We start from the raw sequence: 24,918 nt of genomic DNA on the forward strand, positions 1-24,918 counted from the left end.
ATGTAATACAGGGATGGAAATTAACAGGTACCTACTAACCTATGGCCTCAAACTGGAGGCGAGACCTTCGATTTTCTGAGAAAATGTGTATGTTCTCTATACAAGGACAAATAACAAAGGTAGATAGCCATGGCAAAAAGAGTAGTTTCTAACCCTGATTATGCCATAGTGTTTTATTTTTATGATCTTTGTAAAAAATAATTTCATTTGTACAATGTTTTTAAGTTTTAAAGCAAATAAAGCAAACAATTTTGCATAATCATACAACAAGATTTGATTGAGAATGTGTATAGCCATGCAGAAAGAAACCACAAACTTAATGGACAGATGGACTTAAACCTACATCTGAACTGTGATTCATTCCATATAAAAAAATCATTTTGCTAACACCAAACAATACCTCAATCAACATTAATTGGTACATGTAAATTACCAACAACATCTGGGTTGGACTTCTTGGGTGACTGTCTCGGAATGGATATTAATGAAATGAACAAGCAAATTCGTTGAATTGATATCCCCCGCCATTATACTTTTGGACACAAAAGTATTCTGGACGGATGGACAAGGCCAATGTGTCCTCTTATTCATATATACAGCTGTTTACTCATACCAAGTTTCAACAAAATCCGTCAAAGCACTTCCAAGATGTGGCTCCGGACACACAAAAAGCATTTTTTCAAGATACAAAGGGCCATAACTCTGTAATTATCCGATGGTGTACAATGCCATTTGGCGTGCATCATCCTCTCATCCATATATATACTCATACCAAGTTTCAATGAAATCCGCCAAAGCACTTCCAAGATGTGGCTCCGGAAACAAAAGTGCCGGACGGACGGAAAGACAGACGGAAGGACGGACAACGCCAAAACAATATCCCTCCGCCTATGGCGGGGGATAATAATAAGGTCATATGTGTGGAAGAGAATCAGCTGAAACACCGTACTTAAATGAGCAGATATTTACATCCAATGTAAGTTGGACAGCTGTGTACCAGAACAAATATATATATCACAGTATTACTTACAACGCTGTTACATAATCTTTCTATTACAGACCTATAATATTGTTTTATTTATTTTCATTATTTGCGTAAAATATTCATTCAAACGCAAAGTCTGCAAAAAAATTAGTGCAAGCACTCCTGTAATTTAAATTGGTTCTAACAAGTTTGTTGTACACATCGTTTTTTTTTAAAGAAATAAATCCTAATATTATCCAGACATTATTTTAAGCATGTTTTACAGGTGGGTTAATTATTTTAGTGGGTTTTTTTGCTGATTGTTGACACTTTCAATACCATGAAGATTCTATAGAGTATTCATGAGAGAAACTTTCTGAGATGACTAAGAAATATTTTGTTCAATTGGCACTGTCCAATTAATTTATAAGATGGAAACAGGTCACATACTGTAAAATATATGATGGTCACATAGTACAACTGACGTTACCTTATTGATGGTATATAATAACAAGAGCACCGAATAATAGGTGCCAACGCTCAGCTGCGGGTGCATTTTTTATTAAATGAAAGCTTGTCAGAATCTTTTTTTTTTCTTTAAGAGGTCATTGTGACCTTGAACTTTGACCTTGTGACCCAAAAATGTGTGTGGCATGTAGATCTCATCAAAGTGCATCTACATATGAAATTTCAAAGTTGTAGGTGGAAGCACATTGATTTTAGAGCAAAATGTCAAAGTCTTAGCACGACGCCAGAGGACGACGAGATGGCTATGATAATACCTCGGGGTTTTCTCCAAAAACAGCCGAGCTAATAAAAACAATTTGGAATATGACAGGAGAACTTTTTCACGAATTCTGTGTTTAACTCAAACACTGACCCAATCTGCTCAGAACAACCATTAGTCACTAGTATTCAATGGAAACCAATAAAAATTAACAACGAAAGTTGATGTATAAGTATTTATTTGTGCTAGAAAATACCATACACTTCACATCTCTTGTCTATACAGATAAATAATATACAGATAACAAAACAATATATGATCCACGCTCTTGGAAGACCGGGCCTAAAAGTATATTCCAGATTATCCCCTTCAGTTTTATCAGTCTAATCAGGGACAACACTTTCTGCTCCTATGGCATTTTTCACTTAGATATGTATTTTGACGTGTTTGTAGTCCGTTAGAAAGTAACTTTTAATTTAAGACCTTTCTTACTAGATTCAAGTTTTAAAGGCTTCATTTCCGACCCTTAGATACTGATGAGCAGCAAACAGCATAAAACCTGAACAGACCGAGAGTTTCTCGCAGGCTGTTCTGGTTTTATGCTGTTTGCAAAAGCCATTTTCACTTTGCTTCTAATTGGGGAAAGGGTTGAAGGACGTCTCTTCTGAACGAGGGTGGAACGCGTCCTCCCTGATCAGCCTGTGCAGGCAGCATAGGCTAATCTGTGACAATATTTTACACACATGGAGTAACCCCGGTGTTCCTATAGCATGTCTCATTCATATGATGTAACCCGAATCACGTCATTCACATTCACAAGGAATGATACAAACAGTTTGTATAAACAAATTGCATGATAAAATTTACAACATGATTATTCTTTAACATCTTTAACAACATTATGACCACTTTTGTAAATCAATATAACAACAATATATATGTACCGACCGGTGCATGACAGGGTACAGGTCCCATGGTCAAAAGGCTTCTACAAAGAGATTTTTAGTTAAAATATTATCAAACTGTTTATGTGACAATAATCTTTTTAAGTAATTAAAATCAGTTGTTCAAGGAGATAACTAAGATATATATTATATTTAAAACCTTGTTAGAAGAACAACAAAAAAGTTCCCAAACAGGCTTCCCATATTTATATTAAGTTCCACAACTATAAATTTAACAAATTTTTCACCCTGGTTATGTTTGGTTACATACATTGATTCAGATGGGTCAATAAGATGACAGGGTCATCACATGACAAATTGCACTATCAAACAACAAAACTGATTATACTAGTATCTGTACATAAACTGTAAAATTTAATCTACCGGTAACTTTTATGACACAAATGTATTGAAAAAAATACAACCAAGAACAAAAATGCAGCTGCATTATCACAAACTAAAATGTCATCTTTCTGTATACATCGAGCTTGCCTGTTGTGGTAAAAATAAACGCAAATCTGACAATCACTGACCCATAAAATATAGTTTCAAACATACAGCTACACTAAATGAATGACACAAATATTCTAACAGAATGACTAGAAAAGAATTATGCATTAACACTGTCATCACACACATTATTGAATGATTGACATTTTTGTTTGGGCAACCCTAATTCAATTATTATTCATTTCTTATTCTAATTAGACATGCACAGACTTTTCTAAACACAAAGAACACATCTTAGATTGCTATGTGTGGCGTTTTTTAACCCTTTGCATGCTGGGTAATTTGTCTTCTGCTAAAATGTCGTCTGCCGAATTTCTAAAATTAGCATTTTCTTCGATTTTTTTCAAAGAATACTATCAGAATAGCAAACAGTTTGGATCCTGATGAGACGCCACGTTCTGTGGCGTCTCATCTGGATCCAAACTGTTTGCAAAGGCCTTTAAAATTCGGTTCCAGCGCTGAAAGGGTTAATAATTCACAAAACTGGGTATTGTCAAAACATATATTCATTACTTTTAAATTTCACAACGCTTTCGTTACCAATTGATCATTCTGTGAAAAATGCACATTTAATAAAATATACCTCTATAGTTCTCATACACCTACAGATTTCATAATTACAAACATGCATTTCATAATAATTCTGACGAGCAAAATTATACGTCCTTTCAAAAATTGGCACTAAATCTATTTGCAGAGAACATAATATTATAATGTGTCACTTAAATAAAGATAAGAAGCAATACACATGTGCATACATTACATGAAAATACGCTGAGGAATATAAATTAACACGAAACAAAGCACTGATAAATGTGATTTACTTCAATTTTGATGCATTACAAATCATGTTACACAGTTTTTTAATGATCAAGAATTTATACATGGGGATCTGGAGTTTAACCTTGTACCAATTATAGAAGAATATTTCGCCGCAAAAACTTCTATTTAGAATGAGCGCTGTATCGAAAGAAGAATTGTACAATAAAATATAATATCTATTAATACATTTCCAAAAATAGTAATATTAAGAACTGATGAAAATCCCATTATAAGTTTACAACATAGATTATGTTATTACGTAACAGTAACGCGGAAAGAACTGCTGCTTAGAAACTGTATTTTGACAACATCTTTCCCTGGCATTGTACATATTTTCCAGAAAAAAAAAATAACAAGAAGAGTTCATTAAAGTTTAATTATTCTTTGAAATCAGATGTCAATTGAATTATGAAAGCTCATAAATAAAGACGCTGTACATGTATCCAATGACTGATATGTCACTGTTGGATAAGCAAACAGAGACAAGATCACAACAACGGAGGGAATTCATGCAAATCAGGTAACTTTAAATAAATCTATTTATTTTAGCTTGATTGCATCCAAAGCCTCAGGCTAATAAAAATGTTCTCAAGTCCATTTCCTTGGCCTAAAATCAGTACTTGGGGAAGATCTATAGAACGCTCCCCGAGTGGGGATCTATCCCGTGACCTCCTGATCACTAGGCAGACACCTTATCCATTACCCCACGGCAAACTTTTCATATAACTTTTATTAATTTGTATTTGAAGTTTTAACAAACACTGAACATACAGTTTGCTTAAAACTTAAAACAAAATGGTGTTATTTCTGAGAACTTTAAAACTGAGGCAACTAAACTACCCTATTACAGGCTTCTTAAAACTGTACAAAATTTCCAAACATTCTCTATGTTTAAACTGCCTAAAAAGGTCATTCAAAGGGTGGAGGAAAGCGGACAACGACAACGAGCGAGGCCTGGTAATGTAATGGGGGGGGGGGGGGGTAGAGGGTTAGGGTAAGGGTTAGTGATCGGGTTTGGGTTAGCCTTAACCCTAACCTTAACCCTAACCCAGGGTTATCTCCCCTAAACCAGGCCTCGCTCGTTGTCGTTGTCCGCTTCCCGAGGGAGGAGGGCATATCTTGAGAGTATGAATCACACCCCTGGTACTCAGTCAAGTATTTAGTGGTAAACAGTAGACTGCATCAACAAACCCACTGCAAAGGGAACTAGAGATCCAAAACACAAACACACACATTGCACACTTAGAAACGCAACAACATTACTCCACCCTTCTGGCAGTTGTATAATTCAATATGATCATTATTTACATTACAACTTTCTCATAGACGACGCTGCTGTCGACGCAGCAAATAAAAGATCTTTTAATTTATTATTTTAATGAACAGACCAATAAACAAAATTCAACAATAACTATTCACACTGCACTTATTAAAATATATTACTCTTTATATGTATAATAAATTCATTTATTTGTACATGTTTTTCATAATATATTTGTTTGAGAAAAACATTAACATAACATAACAAAAGCCTTTCTTGATTAATTAAACACATGCTTAACAAAGAAATCTTTTTCAAAAATAAAACTGCAAGGATTCACAGGCTGGGCTGGAGCTACTCTGGATGCATAGTTGCATACTGCATTGAACCCTTTTCGCATGACGCAAGACAATAACATCAAACCATCTTAAGTGTTATCCCATGTAAGCAGTGGACAAAGTCACTCCAGCACTTCAAATATCAGCTCCAAGACAATCATTGTGTCTGGCTGGGTAGCACGGTGTATCACAGGGACTAGCTCATTGTCAAGGTCGTTCATGTACACATCTGGCAGTCTGTCTCCATTGGCCCCTGCCTCGTAGCCAACCTGCAAGGATTGAAACTTGAATGAAAAGTGCTAGCTACAATAGCAATCGTCATCATCGTCGCCATTGTCGCGATCATCATCACCATCACCATCATCATCATCATCATCATCATCATCATCATCAAAACATTAAAACAAGGGCTGTTTGTAAAACATGCATGCCCCCCATATGGGCTGTCAGTTGTAGTGGCAGCCATTGTGTGAATACGTTTTTTGTCACTGTGACCTTGACCTTTGACCTTATGTTAGTTATCATCTGGAAACCATTGTACTATTTCCAGTCACTGTGACCTTGACCTTTGACCTAGAGACCTGAAAATCAATAGGGGTCATCTGCCAGTCATGATCAATGTACCTATGAAGTTTCATGATCCTAGGCGTAAGCATTCTTGAGTTATCATCCGGAAACCATTTTCCTATTTTGAGTCACTGTGACCTTCACCTTTGACCTTGTGACCTAACAAGAGCTGTCAGAGGACAGCGCGCTCAACTATTCGAGTGCTTGACAGTATAACGTAAGCCATCATGGGGCAATTGTTCATATTCAATAATTTATTATACGATCTTTTAAAAATAAAAAAAGGAAAAAAAAAATATATCTTTTTTTTTGGGGGGGGGGGTAGGGGGGTGAGTGGGGGGTATAATGTGGGGTTTGGTAATTTATTAGATGTTTTAAAAAAAAAAATTGGCGGGGGTGGGGGGGTAGGTGGGAGTAAGAGGGGGGCATAATGTGGGGTGTGGTAATTGTTTAGATGTTAAAATTTTTACATATTATTGTTGTTTTTTTTAAGGGGGGGGGGTGGGGGTTAGGGGGGTGGGAGGTGAGAGGGGGGTATAATGATGGGTGTGGTAATTTATTAGATGTTTAAAAAAAACATTTTTTTTGGGGGGGGGGGGTTGGGGGGGGGGTAGGGGGGTGGGGGTGAGAGGGGGTTTAATGTGGGATGTGGTAATTTATTAGATGTTAAAAAAAAAAATCCTTTTCTTTGGGGGGGGGGGGGGGGTTGGGGGAAAGGGGTAGGGGGAGTGAGAGGGGGGTATAATGTGGGGTGTGGTAATTTATTAGATGTTTAAAAAAAAATTTTTTTTTGGAGGGGTGGGGGTGGTAGGGGAAAGTGAGAGGGGGGTTATAATGTGGGGTGTGGTAATTTATAAGATGTTTTAAAAAAAATACAAAAAATTGGGGGTGGGGTGGGGGGGTAGGGGGGGGGGTGAAAGGGGGATATAATGTGGAGTGGGGTAATTTATTAGATGTGTAAAAAAATAAAAATAAATAATTTTTTTTGAGGGGGGTGGGGGGGTAGGGGGGTGGGGGGTGAGAGGGGGGTATAATGTGGGGTGTGGTAATTTATTAGATGTTAAAAAAAAATGGGGGGAGCAGGGGGGGGGGAAGGGGGGTAGGGGGGAGTTAGAGGGGGGGTATAATGTGGGGTGTGATAATTTATTAGATGTTAAAAAAAAAATCTTTTTTTTTTGGGGGGGGGGGGCGGGTGGGGGGGGTAGGGGGGGTGGGGGTGAGAGGGGTATTATGTGGGGTGTGATAATTTATTACATGTTTTTAAAAAAAAATATTCTTTTGGGGGGCGGGGGGTGGGGGGGGGTAGGGGGCAGTGAGAGGGGGGGTATAATGTGGGGTGTGGTAATTTATTAGATGTTTAAAAAAAATATCCTTTTTTTGGGGGGGGGGGTAGGGGGGGTGGGGGGTGAGAGGGGGGTATAATGTGGGGTGGGGTAATTTATTAGATGTGTAAAAAAATAAAAAATAAATATTTTTTTTAGAGGGTGGGGGGGTAGGAAGGTGGGGGGTGAGAGGGGGGTATAATGTGGGGTGTGGTAATTTATTAGATGTTAAAAAAAAATTGGGGGGGGCAGGGGGAGGTAGGGGGAGTTAGAGGGGGGGTATAATGTGGGGTGTGATAATTTATTAGATGTTTAAAAAAAAAAAAAAAATTGAGGGGGGGTGGGGGGGGTAGGGGGGGTGGGGGGTGAGAGGGGTATAATGTGAGGTGTGATAATTTATTACATGTTTAAAAAAAAATTGGGGGGGGGGGGTGGGGGGTAGGGGGGGGGTAGGGGGCAGTGAGAGGGGGGTATAATGTGGGGTGTGGTAATTTATTAGATGTTTAACAAAATATTTATTTTTTTTTTTGGGGGGGTGGGGGGGTGGGGGTGAGAGGGGTATAATGTGGGGTGTGAAAATTTATGACATGTTTAAAAAAAAATTGGGGGGGGTGTGGGGGGTAGGGGGGAGTTAGTGGGGGTATAATGTGGGATGTGATAATTTATAAGATGTTTAAAAAAAATATCTTTTTTTTTTGGGGGGGGGGGCGGGTGGGGGGGTAGGGGGGTGGGGGGTGAGAGGGGTATAATGTGGGGTGTGATAATTAATTAGTTGTTTAAAAAAAAAAAAATTGGGGGGGGGGGTGGGGGGTAGGGGGGAGTGAGAGGGGGGTATAATGTGGGGTGTGGTAATTTATTAGATGTTTAAAAATAATTTTTTTTTTGGTGGGGGGGGTTTGGGGTACGGGGGGTGGGGGTGAGAGGGGGGTATAATGTGGGGTGTGGTAATTTATTAGATGATGTTTAAAAAAAACAAATTTGGATGGGGGTGAGGTTGGGGGGGGGGGGAAGGGATTCTGGTAGGGGCGTGGGGTATTGTTTGGGTGGAATCCATTGTGGTATTCAGGTAAGTGTTGTTTTGTCAAAGTAATAATAAAATGTGATCATAAAAAATAACAATGATCTCACACTGACATAGCAAATATCCTCTATTTATTAAACATGAAATTTAACTGTATTGCATTTGTTTCCCCTGTATATAAGAAATATATCAGAGTGTATTACCTCCCCTGTCCTGTTTATATTTATATTAATCAACAAAATTAAACATTAACACAATATTCAATATACAAAAAATCTCATATTCTGATAATATTTTTACTGATCCACTTTATTTTACTCAAATGATGATGTTTCATTGGACTGATAATTATAGATTTAGGATTACAGACCAGTTGCTTCAGTTATATTGTTCAGAGTTCGCCCTGTTGGCCGCGTATGCGTTCTTGAGTTATCATCCAAAAACCATTTTACTATTTCGGGTCACTGTGACCTTGACCTTTAACTTAGTGACCTCAAGAATTCCACCTTTAAAGCACAGTTGCTCACCTGATCATTTCCCAGTGAGATACGGAGCCCTATCCTGTCCAGCTGTGAGTCTTTGAGGGGCTCCAGGTGCTTTAGTAGGGCCTGGCAGCATGCTGTTGCCACGGTACCACCGATACGACTCAGATCCACTGGGTCCCACTTTGGGGAGCCTCTCTCCTCATTCTAAAAACACACAGAAGTTGTCATCACCACATTTACATAAAGCAGCATGTACTTCTATACAACAGAACACAGGCTAATCTGGGACGACACTTTACGCACATGCATTATGACCAGCTTTCACAGAACAAGACACATATGCTTAAAGTGTCATCCAACATGAAAAATACAATAGAAGTGGAAAGTGTTGTCCCTACTAAGCCTGTGCAGACCACGGCTTATCTGGGAAGACACTTTACACACATTCATTAAACCCAATATTCCAAGGGTGAGGCTCAACAATCAGTCTTTGTCTTCCATGCTTTCTTGTTTTAGAGTATTTGCCTATGTGGAGAAAATGATTTGTTTCAATCGTTCTCTCAAAACAGTTGAAAAAAGCATATCTATCTTACATACCCCTAACTAAACATACACAATTAATGTCTTGTATTTTGTATTTAATAAACATACCATAACAAAACTAGAGCTTTGTCACAAGCAAGACTAATACCTCTATACCAGTTTGTTGGGTATGTTCAAGGGCAAATCAACCAGGAATATAGGGATATTTACCAGTAAGCATTCAATTTAATTGTTTGGGAAATGTGGAAGAAGTTTTCGCCACAAACTTGAAGAATCTAACAACACATGCTTTGCAGTTTATGTTCATTAGTTAAAGAGAAAATAACTAGAAAGTGTATAGATCACTGGCAATGACAGTCTTGAACATTTAGATGTCATAGTGATAACATAGTTAATGTTTCAATTTAATTGCAAATTCCCTACACAAACTTATAACCTTCTACTTGGACAAGCTGACCCACTAACCCAAAAAACAACCGATTAACTCCAATATATCCACTCCAAAAATGGCAAACATTTTGTAAATTCAATGTAAAAAGGCAATATTCCACAAGGGCAACAAAAACAACCACAACAGCGCCAAACATGTCAACAATGTGAAGGTTGTGTATGCAGTGACCTGTATGAAGAAGATCTCAGTCCAGCGGATGGTGTACTTCTCACCCACATAGTTGGTCATGCTATGGATCTTGAGGCTCTCTATTCCGTCCAGGGCCATGTTGTCCACTGGGCTCTTCACACTGAAACATGCAGTCATACACACTGATTTGGGAAAACTGGGCTTAATGCATGTGCTTGATGTGTCATTACATATTAGCCTGTGAATTCTGCACAGGCTTATCAGGGACAACACTTTCTGCTGGCATGGTTATATACATGTATGTTGAAGGAAGTCTCTGCTTAGCAAAAATCCAGTTAAAGCAGAAAGTGTCGTCCCTGATTAGCCTGTGTGGAATAAAGTCATGCTCTGAACAAATTATTGATGTTTAACCTTTAACAGTGACCTTTATCTGGAAATTAAAGACCAGGTTCCTATGGGCAGACATGCCACAGAATATTGATAGTCACTTCTTTTAGGTAATTGCAGATCTGTCTTTTTTTTCTATAGCTATGGAATCTTTTTCTTGCTTATCACTTCTTGATCTACCAAATTATTTAACAAGAGGGCCAAGATGGCCCTAGTTCGCTCAGAGGAGTCGGTTCATTCAATCTTTACCTAATTTCAAACATGACCGACCTAGATATTGACCAGACAAACATCCTGGTCAAGGATTTTGTATAATATAATGAAAATTTGGACAATCTAAGGGCAATAATTATGGCATTAGTTATGTGATTTTGCTCAACATCAAACTTGACTGAGATCTTTCAGCAACTTTGATAAAGAATGCTTGAGAAATGTGAATGCTAGAGTGTTTACAAACCAAATGTGGACGGACGGACAGCGGACAAAGACCAATCCTAAAACCTAAACTGAGCAATCAGGTGAGCTAAAAAGTGTGTTTCACCGATCTGAGCCATTTTCCAACTTGTCCAAGAAATCAATAAAACCAATCTATTGACTAAGTTTCACGATGATTAGGCAAAAAATGTGACTTCTATAGTGTTCGATCACAAGGTTTCTCTATATAGTCACATAAGGAAAACTGCCCCACCCCCCTGGCAGCCATGTTTATTGACCCATCGGGACCATTTGCAAACTTATCTGAGATATATATAAAACATATCTATTCACCAAGTTTCATGATGATTGGGCAAAAAATGTGACTTCTAGAGTGTTCGCAAGCTTTTTTTCACTATATAAATATAATAAATCTGCCCCCCCCCCCCCCCGGCAGCCATGTTATTCAACTGACCGGAACCATTTTCCATCTCAACTCTCGTATCAAGGAAACAAATGTTCTGACCAAATTTCATGAAAATTGGGCAAAAAATGTGACTTCTAGAGAGTTTCACCAAATATGAAGGTTATATCTCAAGGGACATAGAAGTTATGAGCATTTTTTGAAACCTAAACGCAGATTTCGAAACCTAAACGCGGACCCTAACTTCAAGGTAAAGGTCACAGGGGTAAAAAATTGTGTGTGTATGGAAAGGCCTTGTCCATATACACATGCATACCAAATATGAAGGTTATATCTCAAGGGACATAGAAGTTATGAGCATTTTTTTAAATCTAAACGCAGATTTTGAAACCTAAACGCGGACCCTTAGTTCAAGGCCAAGGTCATAGGGGTAAAAAATTGAGTGTGCATGGAAAGGCCTTGTCCATATACACATGCATACCATATATGAAGGTTATATCTCAAGGGACACAGATGTTATGAGCATTTTTCGAAAGCTAAACACAGATTTCGAAACCTAAACACCCTTAGTTAAACGTCAAGGTCACAGGGGTAAAAAATTGTGTGCGTATGGAAAGGCCTTGTCAATATACACATGCATACCAAATATGAAGGTTATATCTCAAGGGACATAGAAGTTATGAGCATTTTTCGAAACCTAAACGCGGACCCTTAGTTCAAGATCAAGGTCACAGGGGAAAATTTTTTGTGCGTTTGGAAAGGCCTTGTCCATATACACATGCATACCAAATATAAAGGTTAAATCTCAAGGGACATAGAAGTTATGAGCATTTTTCGAAACCTAAACGCAGATTTTGAAACCTAAACGCTGACCCTATTTCAAGGTCAAGGTCACAGGGGTAAAAAAATGTGTGCGTATGGAAAGGCCTTGTCCATATACACATGCATACCAAATATGAAGGTTATATCTGAAGGGACATAGAAGGTTTGAGCATTTTTCGAAACCTAAACGCAGATTTCGAAACCTAAACGCAGACCCTAAGTTCAAGGTCAAGGTCATAGGGGTTAAAAATTGTGTGCGTATGGAAAGGCCTTGTCCATATACACATGCATACCAAATATGAAGGTTATATCTCAAGGGACATAGAAGATATGAGCATTTTTCGAAACCTAAACACAGATTTCGAAACCTAAACGCGGACCCTAAATTCAAGGTCAAGGGCACAGGGGTAAAAAATTGTGTGCGTATGGAAAGGCCTTGTCCATATACACATGCATACCAAATATGAACATTATATCTCAAGGGACATAAAGTTATGAGCATTTTTCGAAACCTAAACGCAGATTTCTAAACCTAAACGCGAACCCTAACTTCAAGGTCAAGGTCACAGGGCTAAAAAATTGTGTGCATAAAGCTGGGTTCCCACTGCCTATCAGATCAACTCGATCAAGCGGTTGGGTTCTGGTCTGGTTCGGTCAGCATGAGTGATCATGGGCGGTCGGGTAGGTCAGCATTGGTCGGGATTCCTACCCAATATTTTTTGACATGTCAAAAAATATCAAGTAGCGGTCAAGTAGGAAATGGATCGAGAAGCGCTCGGGAAGTGGTAATGTTTTAGTCGAGTAGAAGATCGAGTTGATCGTGAAGCAATCGTGTGGCGATCGGATTGACATCTTTTACACGATCTGTACCCGATCCGCTCGACCTTTACCCGAGTTATATTAGATCACAACACGATCCACTTGACCTCTATTCGATTTAATGTACAGATTTACTAGACTGCTACCCGACCGCTACTCGACCATACACGATCACTTCCCGATTGCTATTTGACCATACACGGGCTCTGTACCCGATCCGCTCAACCTCTACCCGAGTTATTTTAGATTGCTTTGTACAACTGTAATACAACCATCACGATCTGGTCGTGTGAAGATCTGGTGGCGATCGAGCTGAGGTCTACTTGGTCGAGCTGAGATCGTATAGAGCTGGCCTATAGGTCGAGATGATCGAGCGGAAATCGGAAAGATGGTTGAGTGGACATCGTGAATGAGTCGTGTGGGGGTCGTGTGTTATCGACAAGAGGTCAAGAAGAAGTCGTGTATACCCTTTTTAGTCGAGCTTGGTCGGGTTTGGTCGGGAAATTTCAGTGATCGGGATGATCGAGTTGATCGGATCGGCAGTGGGAACCCACCTTTAGGAAAGGCCTTGTCCATATACACATGCATACCAAATATGAAGGTTATGTCTCAAGGGACATAGAAGTTATGAGCATTTTTGGAAACCTAAATGCAAAGTGTGACGGAAAGACGGACAGACGGACGGACGGACAGTTTGATCACTATATGCCCCCTTTCCTTCGAATACTAATTAACACATAAATGAAACACAACTACACTGTATTATTATGAAAACATTAATAATCAAAAAGGAGTAACTACTGTAAACTTAAATGCAGTATTTAGAAGAGTTGTCATGTTACATGACCTTAATTCATGATTGTTTGCCTTTTTACTATACATGTATTAATATAAGGAAAACTGCCCCGTCCCCCTGGCAACCATGTTTTTCAACAGACCGGAACCATTTTCAAACTTAACTCACGTATCTAGGAAACAAAAGTTCTGACAAAATTTCATGAAAATTGGGCCAAAAATGTGACTTCTAGAGTGTTGACATGTTTTCACTATATACATTTAGAGAAAAATGCCCCGCCCACTGGCGACCATGTTTTTTCACCAATCTGGACCATTTTCGAACTCCTCCGAGAAATCAATAAAACCAATGTCTTGACCAACTTTCATGATGATTGGGCAAAAAGTGTGACTTCCAGAGTGTTTACAAGGTTTCTAATAGCCAAATAAGGAAAACTGCCTTGCCCACTGGCGGCCATGTTTTTCAACGGACCGGAACCACTTTTGAACTCAACCAACATATCATTAAGACAAACATTTTGACAAAGTTACATGAAGATTGGGCATGAAATGTGACTTCTACAGTGTTTACAAGTTTTCCTTTTTTTTTTGACCTAGTGACCTAGTTTTTGACCCGACACGACCCAGTTTCGAACTCGACAGAGATTTTATTGGGACGAAGCTTCTGACCAAGTTTCATGAAGATCGGACAATAAATGTGGCCTCTAAGAGTGTTTACCAACAAATGTTAACGGAAGGAAAAACGGACGGACGGACGGACAGACGGCGGACAAAGACCGGTCACAAAAGCTCACCTGAGCAATCAGGTGAGCTAAAAATCCGTCCATGCTGGATTGTTTGAAAATCCATTTTTTGGGACTAATAAATGCCCCAGTAAAAGAATTATCTGTTTGTGTTTTCCCATAATATGGAAGATATTTTGAACGTTCATATATAAAGTTTAACTCAAAACAAAAAAAACAAGCGATCTTTGAAAAAAGGCAGTTTGATAGACAGACTAAACTTCTACTATTAATTACTTTAAGGACAAAAGTATGACATGCCAGCCTTGTCAAAAATCAACCTTTTCTGGCTCAGAAGCAAAGTTAAAATGGCCATTTGCAACCAGCATAAATCCAGAAAGGTCTGTGAGTAACTCGCAGTCTGTTAAGGTTTTATGGTGTTTGCTGCTCATCAGTATCTTAAGAGTTGGAAATGAAGCATTTAAAACTTGAAAACTAGAAAGAAAGGTCTTAAATCTTATTTGATTTTCTACAAAAACATCAAAATGCATATCTAAATGGGAAAGGTTAAACAAGTGCAGCTCTTCAGAGTTTGTGCTAATGTCTATGCCCATTCACGTACCCGATATTCACATTCTTGTCCTCGTCTACCCACTGCACTATCACAGTCTCCTCGGGAGGTTTGCCAGCGCCCAGTAGACCACAGCTGATTGGATAGTCCTGCATGTCCTTGATGGCCTGCTTCAGTGCAAGCATAGAGTCCGCGGTGATCTGGACCATCAGTCCGTCCTCTACAATGCTGGACTTTGCCGTCAGACCTGAGCTCGACTTTAAGGCTCCGTTGAACACGACAAAGCTGGCTCCTGTCACTGCTCAAAGTGGAAATTGTTTAAGGAATTTATATGTTGGTTTTTTAATGTTTTGTTCTTAAATTTGGAACAAAAGAACACTAAGCCTAGCTCAACTGGCTTCATTTGTAACAAAACTTCTTAAATTAAAGTAAGAACTGCTGAATAACATTTTTTTGTACAGTTGTTCAGATAGAAAATAATGTAAATTTTGAAAAACTATTAATCTTACTAAAACTCTTATAACATCCATGTGTGTATACTGTTTTATATGCCTAGAATCTACCAAAACTTTCGAGATGACTGTTAAGTTTTTACCATTTAAATAAAAAAAAGGAGTAAGTTCAAAACAACTTTCCATGTTTGCATACCAAGTAAATGTAAGTGGAGTAATTTGTAAGCATGTACAAGTAACTACCTTTCCTGGGTTTGTTCTGTATGTTAATGGCCTGGGTTTGGTAGTTGCCCTCATCATTCTGTATGCACACAAGGTGCGAGTCAGCCTCTGAACTGAATGTAGCCGCTATCGACATCACATGCTCGTTGCTATTGGTTACCACCTTCATCAACTGAAAGCAGGGAATGGAGCATTGTGTTCAGTCGTCACCCTGTTTTGATCTACCAGCCCAACATAATTATGCTATCAAAGAAATCTGGGCAAATTTCCACTACTGTGAAACCATTTATTTTCGCGGCACAAAATTTCGCCCTTTTCATAAAAATGACTATTTCGTCCGCTCTTAAATTCGTCCATTTCTTGTTTTGGAAAAAAAACAACGTCCGATTTGTTTGTAATACATGTAATACGCGGTTGCGAAAAAATCGTGCTGGGGAAAGAGAGGTGACACTTGGTAGTCACTTGCAGGAGGTGGGCCTTGTTTGGCATATGCCAATTAACAAGTCTGTTATTTTAGGTGATAGTAACTGTCCCTTATTATTTTATGTCATTGACACGTTCTTTGTTATGATTAGCGGATAAGTGGGACTGAATAATCGTTAACGAGTGTTTTAAACAACGAAGCCAATTGCCAATTAGTCTTTTCCCATTACTATCACGGTCAAACTGATAACAATCTTACCTTTATCGGCGCCAATTAGAGAAGGTGCGAACATTATGGGTTATAATTAGCGTAAGCAAATTATTTTAGTCATATTTCATAAAAGTTTCAAGCGTTTTGCATCGTAAATATTTGATCATTTTAAGTACAGTAATTTGAAATAGTAGATGCAGTTAAAACCAAACAACCAAACACAAATCAAAATGTTCTTTATTAATTTGTAACAAAGCGCAGAATATATTCCAGTCAGGTGTTGATCACATATCGTCATATTTTAATTGCGTTTTATAGTATTGTCTTTAATCCGGATTCGCCGCGTGTATGCTGTATAATCTGCAACACCCCTGAAAAACACAATACACACAATGGGTAATAAAGTTGTTAACAATTAGCGCTAATCAACACTATTATATCTAAACGAAGTCGACGCATTCGATACAGCCTTATTGCATTCGCGTTTTAAAGGAAATGTCAGTTGTCAGTACACTGTATAATGAACAACCCTTTGTGTCAAAACCGGATTTAACTTGAGTGTGATTAGTCGACTGTTTCATGTTCTGTGTATCAATACCATCTGTGTATCTGTATTATAAGTATACCAGTCAACAAACAAGGTGCGCGCTTCCGCATATGGGTATTCGGACGTTCAAAAAATTGACCTACGGTTTAGCGTTCTCGCCATCGAACGCATTAAGAAATATAACTCGTTTTTTTTTTCACTATTTCTTTATTTGCAAAAAATACTAGTGGCTTATAACTTACCTTGCAATCTTTTTTTCTCGCATTTTGCGAGTGTGCGAGTGTTAATTTCGAGCCCTGTGTATATGCGTGGATTACGCTGGATTTAAATGCCTCATGCCTACGGTAATTCAGTCTTATTTGTTTCAAATATGGGACATGATTGTTCGTTAGGATCTTGAATTCGTCCATCGGTCGAAGGACGAAAAAGGCGAAAATTAATGTCGGACGAATAATAATGGTTTCACAGTATATGGACCACATACTGTATGACCAGTAGTTGCATTTATCATTCAAAAAGAACTATTTTTTCTATGAGCATTATGAAATGTATTATTGTTAAACAGTACATTAAGCAAACAACCATTCTATGCTGTCTTATCTATGTGACCCACAGTGCTAAGAAAAAATGTCCATTATCTCTAAGACCTATTTGACATCTTTGATAACTACTTTTCATTATAACAAATTATGCAGATATCATCAAGATAATTATTTATAATCTTTCTAGACATAATTATAAAGTATTGTTGTCCCAATAAGTGATCAAATTATTCAAGGTCATGATGACTTGTTGAAAATATCACAAACCATTGATCTTAGATTATTGTAACAAGATATTACATATATTTCTGGTAAGAATTCTGGCTCCAAATTACTGGTTCCACAATCCTTGCTTACATCATAATATCTGTTGTCTATTTACTATGACAGTGTTTTAGTAGGAACAATAACTTTGACACAGCCAACTAAAAAATCATTGTATATTCCTGGAGGCAAACAACTTAATTTCCATTTCCCCCAAAACACCCCCAAGTTCAAACAACTTACATCATCGTATATGTTGTATTATTAAAACTGACCTCCAGAGTCACCTAACTTACCTCGTCATATCTGTTACGTGGGAAGTTGATCTTGGTGACCTTGTCCTCCATGTGGATGGTGAGCCCCCGTATGGTGGGAAGCATGTACTGGTAGTTACGGAAGTCAGCCAGCAGGTTCATGATCGTGTGACCGATCTCATAGAATACAGGCTTGCGATTTCGTGTGCTGATCAATGGGCAGGGATAGTCTGCAATGGATTTAGTAGAATGTATCCTTAGCAAGGATAGTCTTCAATGGATTTAGTTGAATGTATCCTTAGAACAGATCGTCTGCAATTGATTTAGTTTAATGTATCCTCAGCACGGATAGTCTGCAATGGATTTAGTTGAATGTATCCTTAGCACAGATAGTCTGCAATAGATTTAGTAGAATGTATCCTTAGCAAGGACAGTCTGCAATGGATTTAGTTGAATGTATCCTTAGCATTCACATATGTACTCTGCTTCAAGCCTGAGCAGCAGCGCAAGTTGGAACATAAATGGTTTAAAGCATAAGCTTTAAGTGTTGTCCCAAATTAGCCTGTACAGTTAGGACAGGCTAATCAGATACCAAACTTCCCGCCTTATTTGGATTTTTCACTAAACTCACATCTGTACTCTGCCCCAAGTCTCAGCAGCAACCTGAGCGGGAACACCTTGGCCCAGGGCGTCTCCCATTTCTGTAGGAGGATCCCAAACAGGAAAGGGGGGTTTGGCAGGGGCAGCTTCTGTACGCACTGGAACGTTGAGCGGATGTACAGGAACCCACCGTGGTCTCGACTGTCCAGAAAACTTTCGTTGAAGATTGAGTGACCCATCTCTTGTATTTCATTTCCTGCAGAAGGTATCAATGACATGTGTACAGAAGTCTGCTTTATAATTGTTAATGATTCTTTTCTTGTGTGAGCATGTGTATGTTTTATGTTTACTTAGTTATGTGTGTTTTGATTATTCATGCAGATGATAAGTATTTTTTATTTTATGCTTAACGGTGGTTTATACTAGAGAATATCAGTGAATTAAAACTGATAATTCAGTGAAAATTAACAGTGAAAATTATTGATAACTGTAAAATGATGTCATTTTTTTTACAAAATGATGTCATTACAAAATGATGTCATGATTCCCCAGCTTAACTCTTTTACAATGCAAATAAACGGTAAAAACAGCATAAAATGACAGAAATTTGTTGAATTCGATGGAATATCAATTTTAATTCACTCGTGATCATAGTAAACTTATATTTTCACTTGTGGCTGCGTTATTCTTCTACCTGCAACACTTACAGTCTCAATATGCATATTTAGAGCCAAAATTGTTAATTTCATTGAATTTGCAAGATTCAAATATTGCTTCTTTTAAAACTTTGTAAAAACTGATCTTCAAAAGCAACAAAAACACTTTTTTAAATAACCGGAATAACCTTTGCTGGCTTCTTCAAACACATTGTTGAGATGTTTGAATATGTCCAATGGTGGGGAGTGTTCTTCTGGGTTACACTCAAGTATAATTGCAATCTCCTCCTGCCCTACACTAGACATGCCTCGTGTCGCAAAACACCACACAGTCCGATTCACGCAACAATCCACTGAAAATCAAAAACAAAATGCAAAATATAGAAGTTTTAACCATTGTTATATTAAAATAAGAAATAAAAATATTTTTTGTATCTCTAAATATTTTATATAAAGACAAGTTTAATAAATTTCTTATGTCATGAAAATCATCACATAAAATGCATAATTGTTGATGGTTTTAAGAAATAAAACAATGACCATATATTATCCACCTCAATGTTTATTTTATATGTTAGAAATGTAACAATCAAGAATGAAGCCAATCATAATTATATTTAACAATATACTTTAAGTTAACCAGGCATGCACATGAGGAAACGCAAGATGTAATGTACCATCTATTTAAACTGGTAAAATTTGGCATTGTTAAAGAAAAGGGAAAAACATAGGACCAAGAAAGGTCCTAATTATTCTTTGTTTTTTTGCTAAAATAACTTAAGATTAAGTTCATGTTATTTAACTTGCGTCTGATAATGTAGTCAAGGAAGATTTTTAATATAATCTGAATGCTTCTAATACAGGCTCTTTAAGGAATGCTCCATGGTTTTTTAATTTAATATGGGAAATAATAATTTTAAATTTCTTTTGATAATTGGTATGCTCTATAGTCAAACTCTTATGAGGAAGTACATTCAATTTTACTCTGGCCAATGACTTATTTTTTATTTGATCCAAAACCATATTCTATTTGATTATTGCAAAAGAAGAGCAATAGAATCCTAAGGTGTGTCTATCTGTTACTTACACGTAACGATTTTGAGGCTTATGTACAGGTTTGTGTTAACAGCAAATATCACAGGTTCTTTATCTTCATCTGCAAGCAATCAAATAAACATTAAAAGCTTCAATCCAAAGCGTTTTGCCGTCTTTTTTTTTAAGAATGTATAATTTGAAAACCATAAAACCAAAACACAGTTTGATGGAAAAAGTTTCACAAAATATCAAAGTATAATATTCAAAGATTGATCATTCCAATGTTGCATAAGAGATGTATATATAAATGAATCATCCTCCAGCTATCAGGGTATTAAATTAAATATGTTCATAAGTGAAAGTAGTTCATGTGTAGCAGTATCAAATGACAAACTTGATGCTTGAACTGCTTACAATAAGGCAAAATGTGTGTTATTCTTAGTGTTGTCTTCACTTCTAAATCATTTAACTATATTTCCATTAACACAAAATAGGAAGTGTCAAACTTTTAGTTAAAAAAAAAACATGTGGATACCCCAGTGCACTTTTAATGTCTACACAATAAGCACTTTGTTTACCTTTCATATCTGTCAGGAACTCACTTATCTTTGGATTCATCACAAGTGATTTTCCTAATTAATAATACATCATAGGGTTAATGTAATACACAAGTTATTAAGTGAAAGAGAAGTTATAAATTGCAAGTCAGTTTAGTTAAAGTTTTTCTATGCTACTCAATATGACATTGAATATTAATATGCCCAAGAAAGTAGAACCAATAAGTAGATACATGATCATCAAATAATAGCCCAATGAAACAATTACTTATAGGTGTGATACATGATCATCAAATTATAGCCCAATGAAACAATTACTTATAGGTGTGATACATGATCATCAAATTATAGCCCAATGAAACAATTACTTATAGGTGTGATACATGATCATCAAATTATAGCCCAATGAAACAATTACTTATAGGTGTGATACATGATCATCAAATTATAGCCCAATGAAACAATTACTTATAGGTGTGATACATGATCATCAAATAATAGCCCAAAGAAACAATTACTTATAGGTGTGATACATGATCATCAAATAATAGCCCAATGAAACAATTACTTATAGGTGTGATACATGATCATCAAATATTAGCCTGTATTTACAGATATGAAGTAGAATATGTATAATTCCCACCTGGGCCATCTTGTTTTGGCACAGAGATGGGAGGCAACCCATCCTCGGGTATCAAACATTTCAAGGTCATCTCAGCCTGGGTCCTGATACCTTTACGAGGCCGGTTAGCTGAAGGGCCTGACAACAATACAGAACAGGTGCTCAGAAAAATCAGAATTCTCAAGGGCATTTGACATACCGGTATTCACCCAAAACATTTTGCTTTGGTGGTGTCAAATAAAACAAGAGCACCGCCTTGCGGGTGCAGACCGCTCATCTATTTTCTTTTTAAAGGTGAAGGGACTCTAATTTTCAATCACAAAGGAGGGAGGGGGATTTTTTGGGTGCGATGGTTGGACGGTATTTCAAACATAACCGTTTAAAAAAAAAATTGGGGGGGGGGGTGGGGTATAGTGTGAGGGTGTGGTGGTAATTTGTGAGATGATCTTAAAAAAAAAAAAAAAAAAAAAAAAAAAATTAAAAAAAAAAATTGGGGAGGGGGTGGGGGGGGGGTGGGGGTATAGTGTGAGGGTGTGGTGGTCATTTGTGAGATGATCTTAAAAAAAAAAAAAAAAAAAATAGGGGGGGGGGAGGGGGGGGGGAGGGCACGGGGGACGGTTTGGGTGGAGTCTATTGTGGTATGTCAGGTAAGAGTAGTTTCGTCAAAGTATCAATCAAATCTAATCATAAATAAAGAAGTTATGGCAATTTTAGCAAAATTTAATCATTTGACCTTGAGAGTCAAGGTCATTCAAAGGTCAAGGTAAAATTCAACTTGCCAGGTACAGTAACCTCATGATAGCATGAAAGTATTTGAAGTTTGAAAGCAATAGCCTTGATACTTAAGAAGTAAAGTGGATCGAAACACAAAATTTAACCATATATTGAAAGTTACTAAGTCAAAAAAGGGCCATAATTCCGTAACAATGACAAACAGAGTTATGCAACTTGTCCTTTTACTGTACCCTTATGATAGTTTTTGAGTGTTCCAAGTATGAAAGCAATATCTATGATACTTTAGGGGTAAAGTGGACCAAAACATAAATCTTAACCAAATTTTCAATTTTCTAAGTATAAAGGGCCCATAATTCCGTCCAAATGCCAGTCAGAGTTACATAACTTTGCCTGCACGGTCCCCTTATGATAGTTAATAAGTGTTGCAAGTATGAAAGCAATAGCTTTGATACTGTAGGAATAAAGTGGACCTAAACACAAAACTTAATCAAATTTTCAATTTTCTAAGTATAAAAAGGGCACATAATTCTGTCAAAATGCCAGTCAGAGTTACATTACTTTGCCTGCACAGTCCCCTTATGAAAGTTAGTAAGTGTTGCAAGTATGAAAGCAATAGCATTGATGCTTAAGGAATAAAATGAACCTAAACACAAAACTTAACCAAAATTTTCAATTTTCTAAGTATAAAAAGGGCACATAATTCTGTCAAAATGCATGCCAGAGTTATCTTACTTTGCCTGCCCAGTCCCCTCATGATAGTAAGTAAGTGTAACAAGTTTGAATGCAATAGCATTGATACTCACTAAGAAAAGTGGACCTAAACGCAAAACTTAACCAAAATTTTCAATTTTCTAAGTATAAAAAGGGCACATAATTCTGTCAAAATGCACGCCAGAGTTATCTAACTTTGCCTGCCCAGTCCCCTCATGATAGTAAGTAAGTGTACCAAGTTTGAATGCAATAGCATTGATACTTTTTGAGAAAAGTGGACCTAAACGCAAAACTTAACCGGACGCCAACGCCGACGCCAAGGTGATGACAATAGCTCATAATTTTTTTTCAAAAAATAGATGAGCTAAAAATGTTGAAACAAGACAGGCAGCAAAAATACTCCATCAAAAGACCAATATTGTGTGTCTGTATTTTGTTTTTGTTCAAAGCAAACCTATATTCCACAGTTACTTTTTAAAGGCACAATGTTAAAAACCTCATATTGAAAAGAGCATAGTAGAATATTAATAGCACATCAGATTAACAATATACTGCATGAATTGAGCAAAGATAGTTTGCAGATCAAAGGCATTTAATAAACAAGAGGGCCTGAAAGGCCCAAAGTCGCTCACCTGAGATAACAAGATATTATTGGGACAAATCTTCTGACCAAGTTTCACGAACATCGGAAAATAAATGTGGCCTCTAGAGTGTTAACAAGTTTTACTATAGCCATATTAGGAAAAATGCCCCGCTCCCTGGCAGCCATGTTTTTCAACAAACCAGCATCATTTTTGAACTCATCCAAGATATTATCGGGATGAATCTTCTGAATAAGTTTCATGAAGATCGGACAGTAAATGTGGCCTCTAGATTGTTAACAAGATTTTACTATAGCCATATAAGGAAAAATGCCCCGCCCCTTGGAAGCCATTTTTTTCAAGCAAACATAATTATTTTCGAACTCATCCAAGATATCATTGAGACCAATCTTCTGACCAAATTTCATGAAGATTGGACAATAAATGTGGCCTCTAAAGTGTTAACAAGGTTTTACTATAGCCATATATAGCCATATAAGGAAAAATGCCCCGCCCCTGGTGGCCATGTTTTTAAAGCAACCAAAACAATTTTCGAACTCATCCAAGATATCATTGGGACAAATCTTCTGACCAAGTTTCATGATGATCGGAAAATAAATGTGACCTCTGGAGTGCTAACAAGGTTTTACTATAGCCATATAAGCAAAATAGCCCCGCCCCTGTGGTGGCCATGTTTTTCAACCAACCAGCATCATTTTTTTACTCGTCCAAGATATTATTGGGATGAATCTTCTGACCAAGTATCATGAAGATGGGACTATAAATGTGGCCTCTAGAGAATTAACAAGATTTTACTATAGCCTTATATAGCCATATAAGGAAAAATGCCCCGCCCCTTGGCGGCCATGTTATTCAAGCAAACGTAACCATTTTCAAACTCATCCAAGATATCATTAAGACAAATCTTCTGACCATATTTCATGAAGATTGGACAATAAATGTGGCCTCTAGAGTGTTAACAAGGTTTTACTATAGCCATATAAGGAAAATGCCCCGCCCCCTGGGGGCCATGTTTTTCAACCAACCGGCATCATTTTCGAACACGTCCAAGATATTATTGGGATGAATCTTCTGACCATGGTTCATTTAGATTGAACAATTAATGTGGCCTCTAACAATTAATGTGGCCTCTAGAGTGTTAACAAGATTTTGCTATAGAAATATATAGCCATATAATGAAAAATGCCCCGCCCCTTGGCAGCCATGTTTTTCAAGCAAAGGTTACCATTTTTAAACTCATCAAAGATATCAGTGGGACAAATCTTCTGAGCAAATTTCATTAAGATCGGAAAATAAATGTGGCCTCTAGAGTGTTAACAAGGTTTTACCTATAGCCATATAAGGAAAAATGCCCCACCCCCTGGCGGCCATGTTTTTCAACCAACCGGCATCATTTTCGAACTCGTCCAAGACATTATTGGGATGAATCTTCTGACCAAGTGTCATG

General features: G+C 37.5%; 1 protein-coding gene across 4 annotated transcripts in view; it reads right to left on the reverse strand.

Moving 5' to 3' along the window:
- Positions 1 to 1,912: 1,912 nt before the first annotated feature.
- Positions 1,913 to 24,918, reverse strand: part of LOC127862314 (uncharacterized) — a 38,285-nt gene continuing 15,279 nt past the window's right edge. For 2 of the 4 annotated variants that reach the window (XM_052401389.1, XM_052401386.1), the window contains 11 exons: positions 21,445 to 21,561; positions 20,823 to 20,876; positions 20,297 to 20,365; positions 19,398 to 19,562; positions 18,585 to 18,809; positions 17,996 to 18,183; positions 15,734 to 15,884; positions 15,090 to 15,336; positions 10,124 to 10,244; positions 9,004 to 9,165; positions 1,913 to 5,835 (listed from right to left, as the gene is read on the reverse strand). In XM_052401389.1, the coding sequence (XP_052257349.1) occupies positions 5,689 to 5,835; positions 9,004 to 9,165; positions 10,124 to 10,244; positions 15,090 to 15,336; positions 15,734 to 15,884; positions 17,996 to 18,183; positions 18,585 to 18,809; positions 19,398 to 19,562; positions 20,297 to 20,365; positions 20,823 to 20,876; positions 21,445 to 21,561 (1,646 nt within the window). In that variant the 3' untranslated portion in view covers positions 1,913 to 5,688. Of the gene's footprint in view, positions 5,836 to 9,003; positions 9,166 to 10,123; positions 10,245 to 15,089; positions 15,340 to 15,733; positions 15,885 to 17,995; positions 18,184 to 18,584; positions 18,810 to 19,397; positions 19,563 to 20,296; positions 20,366 to 20,822; positions 20,877 to 21,444; positions 21,562 to 24,918 lie in introns of all 4 variants that reach the window. The other 2 variants (XM_052401388.1, XM_052401385.1) reach the window with 1 other exon arrangement.

The sequence above is a fragment of the Dreissena polymorpha genome, chromosome 16 (assembly GCF_020536995.1).
Source record: "Dreissena polymorpha isolate Duluth1 chromosome 16, UMN_Dpol_1.0, whole genome shotgun sequence".
In the NCBI taxonomy this organism is placed as follows: Eukaryota; Metazoa; Mollusca; class Bivalvia; order Myida; family Dreissenidae; genus Dreissena; species Dreissena polymorpha.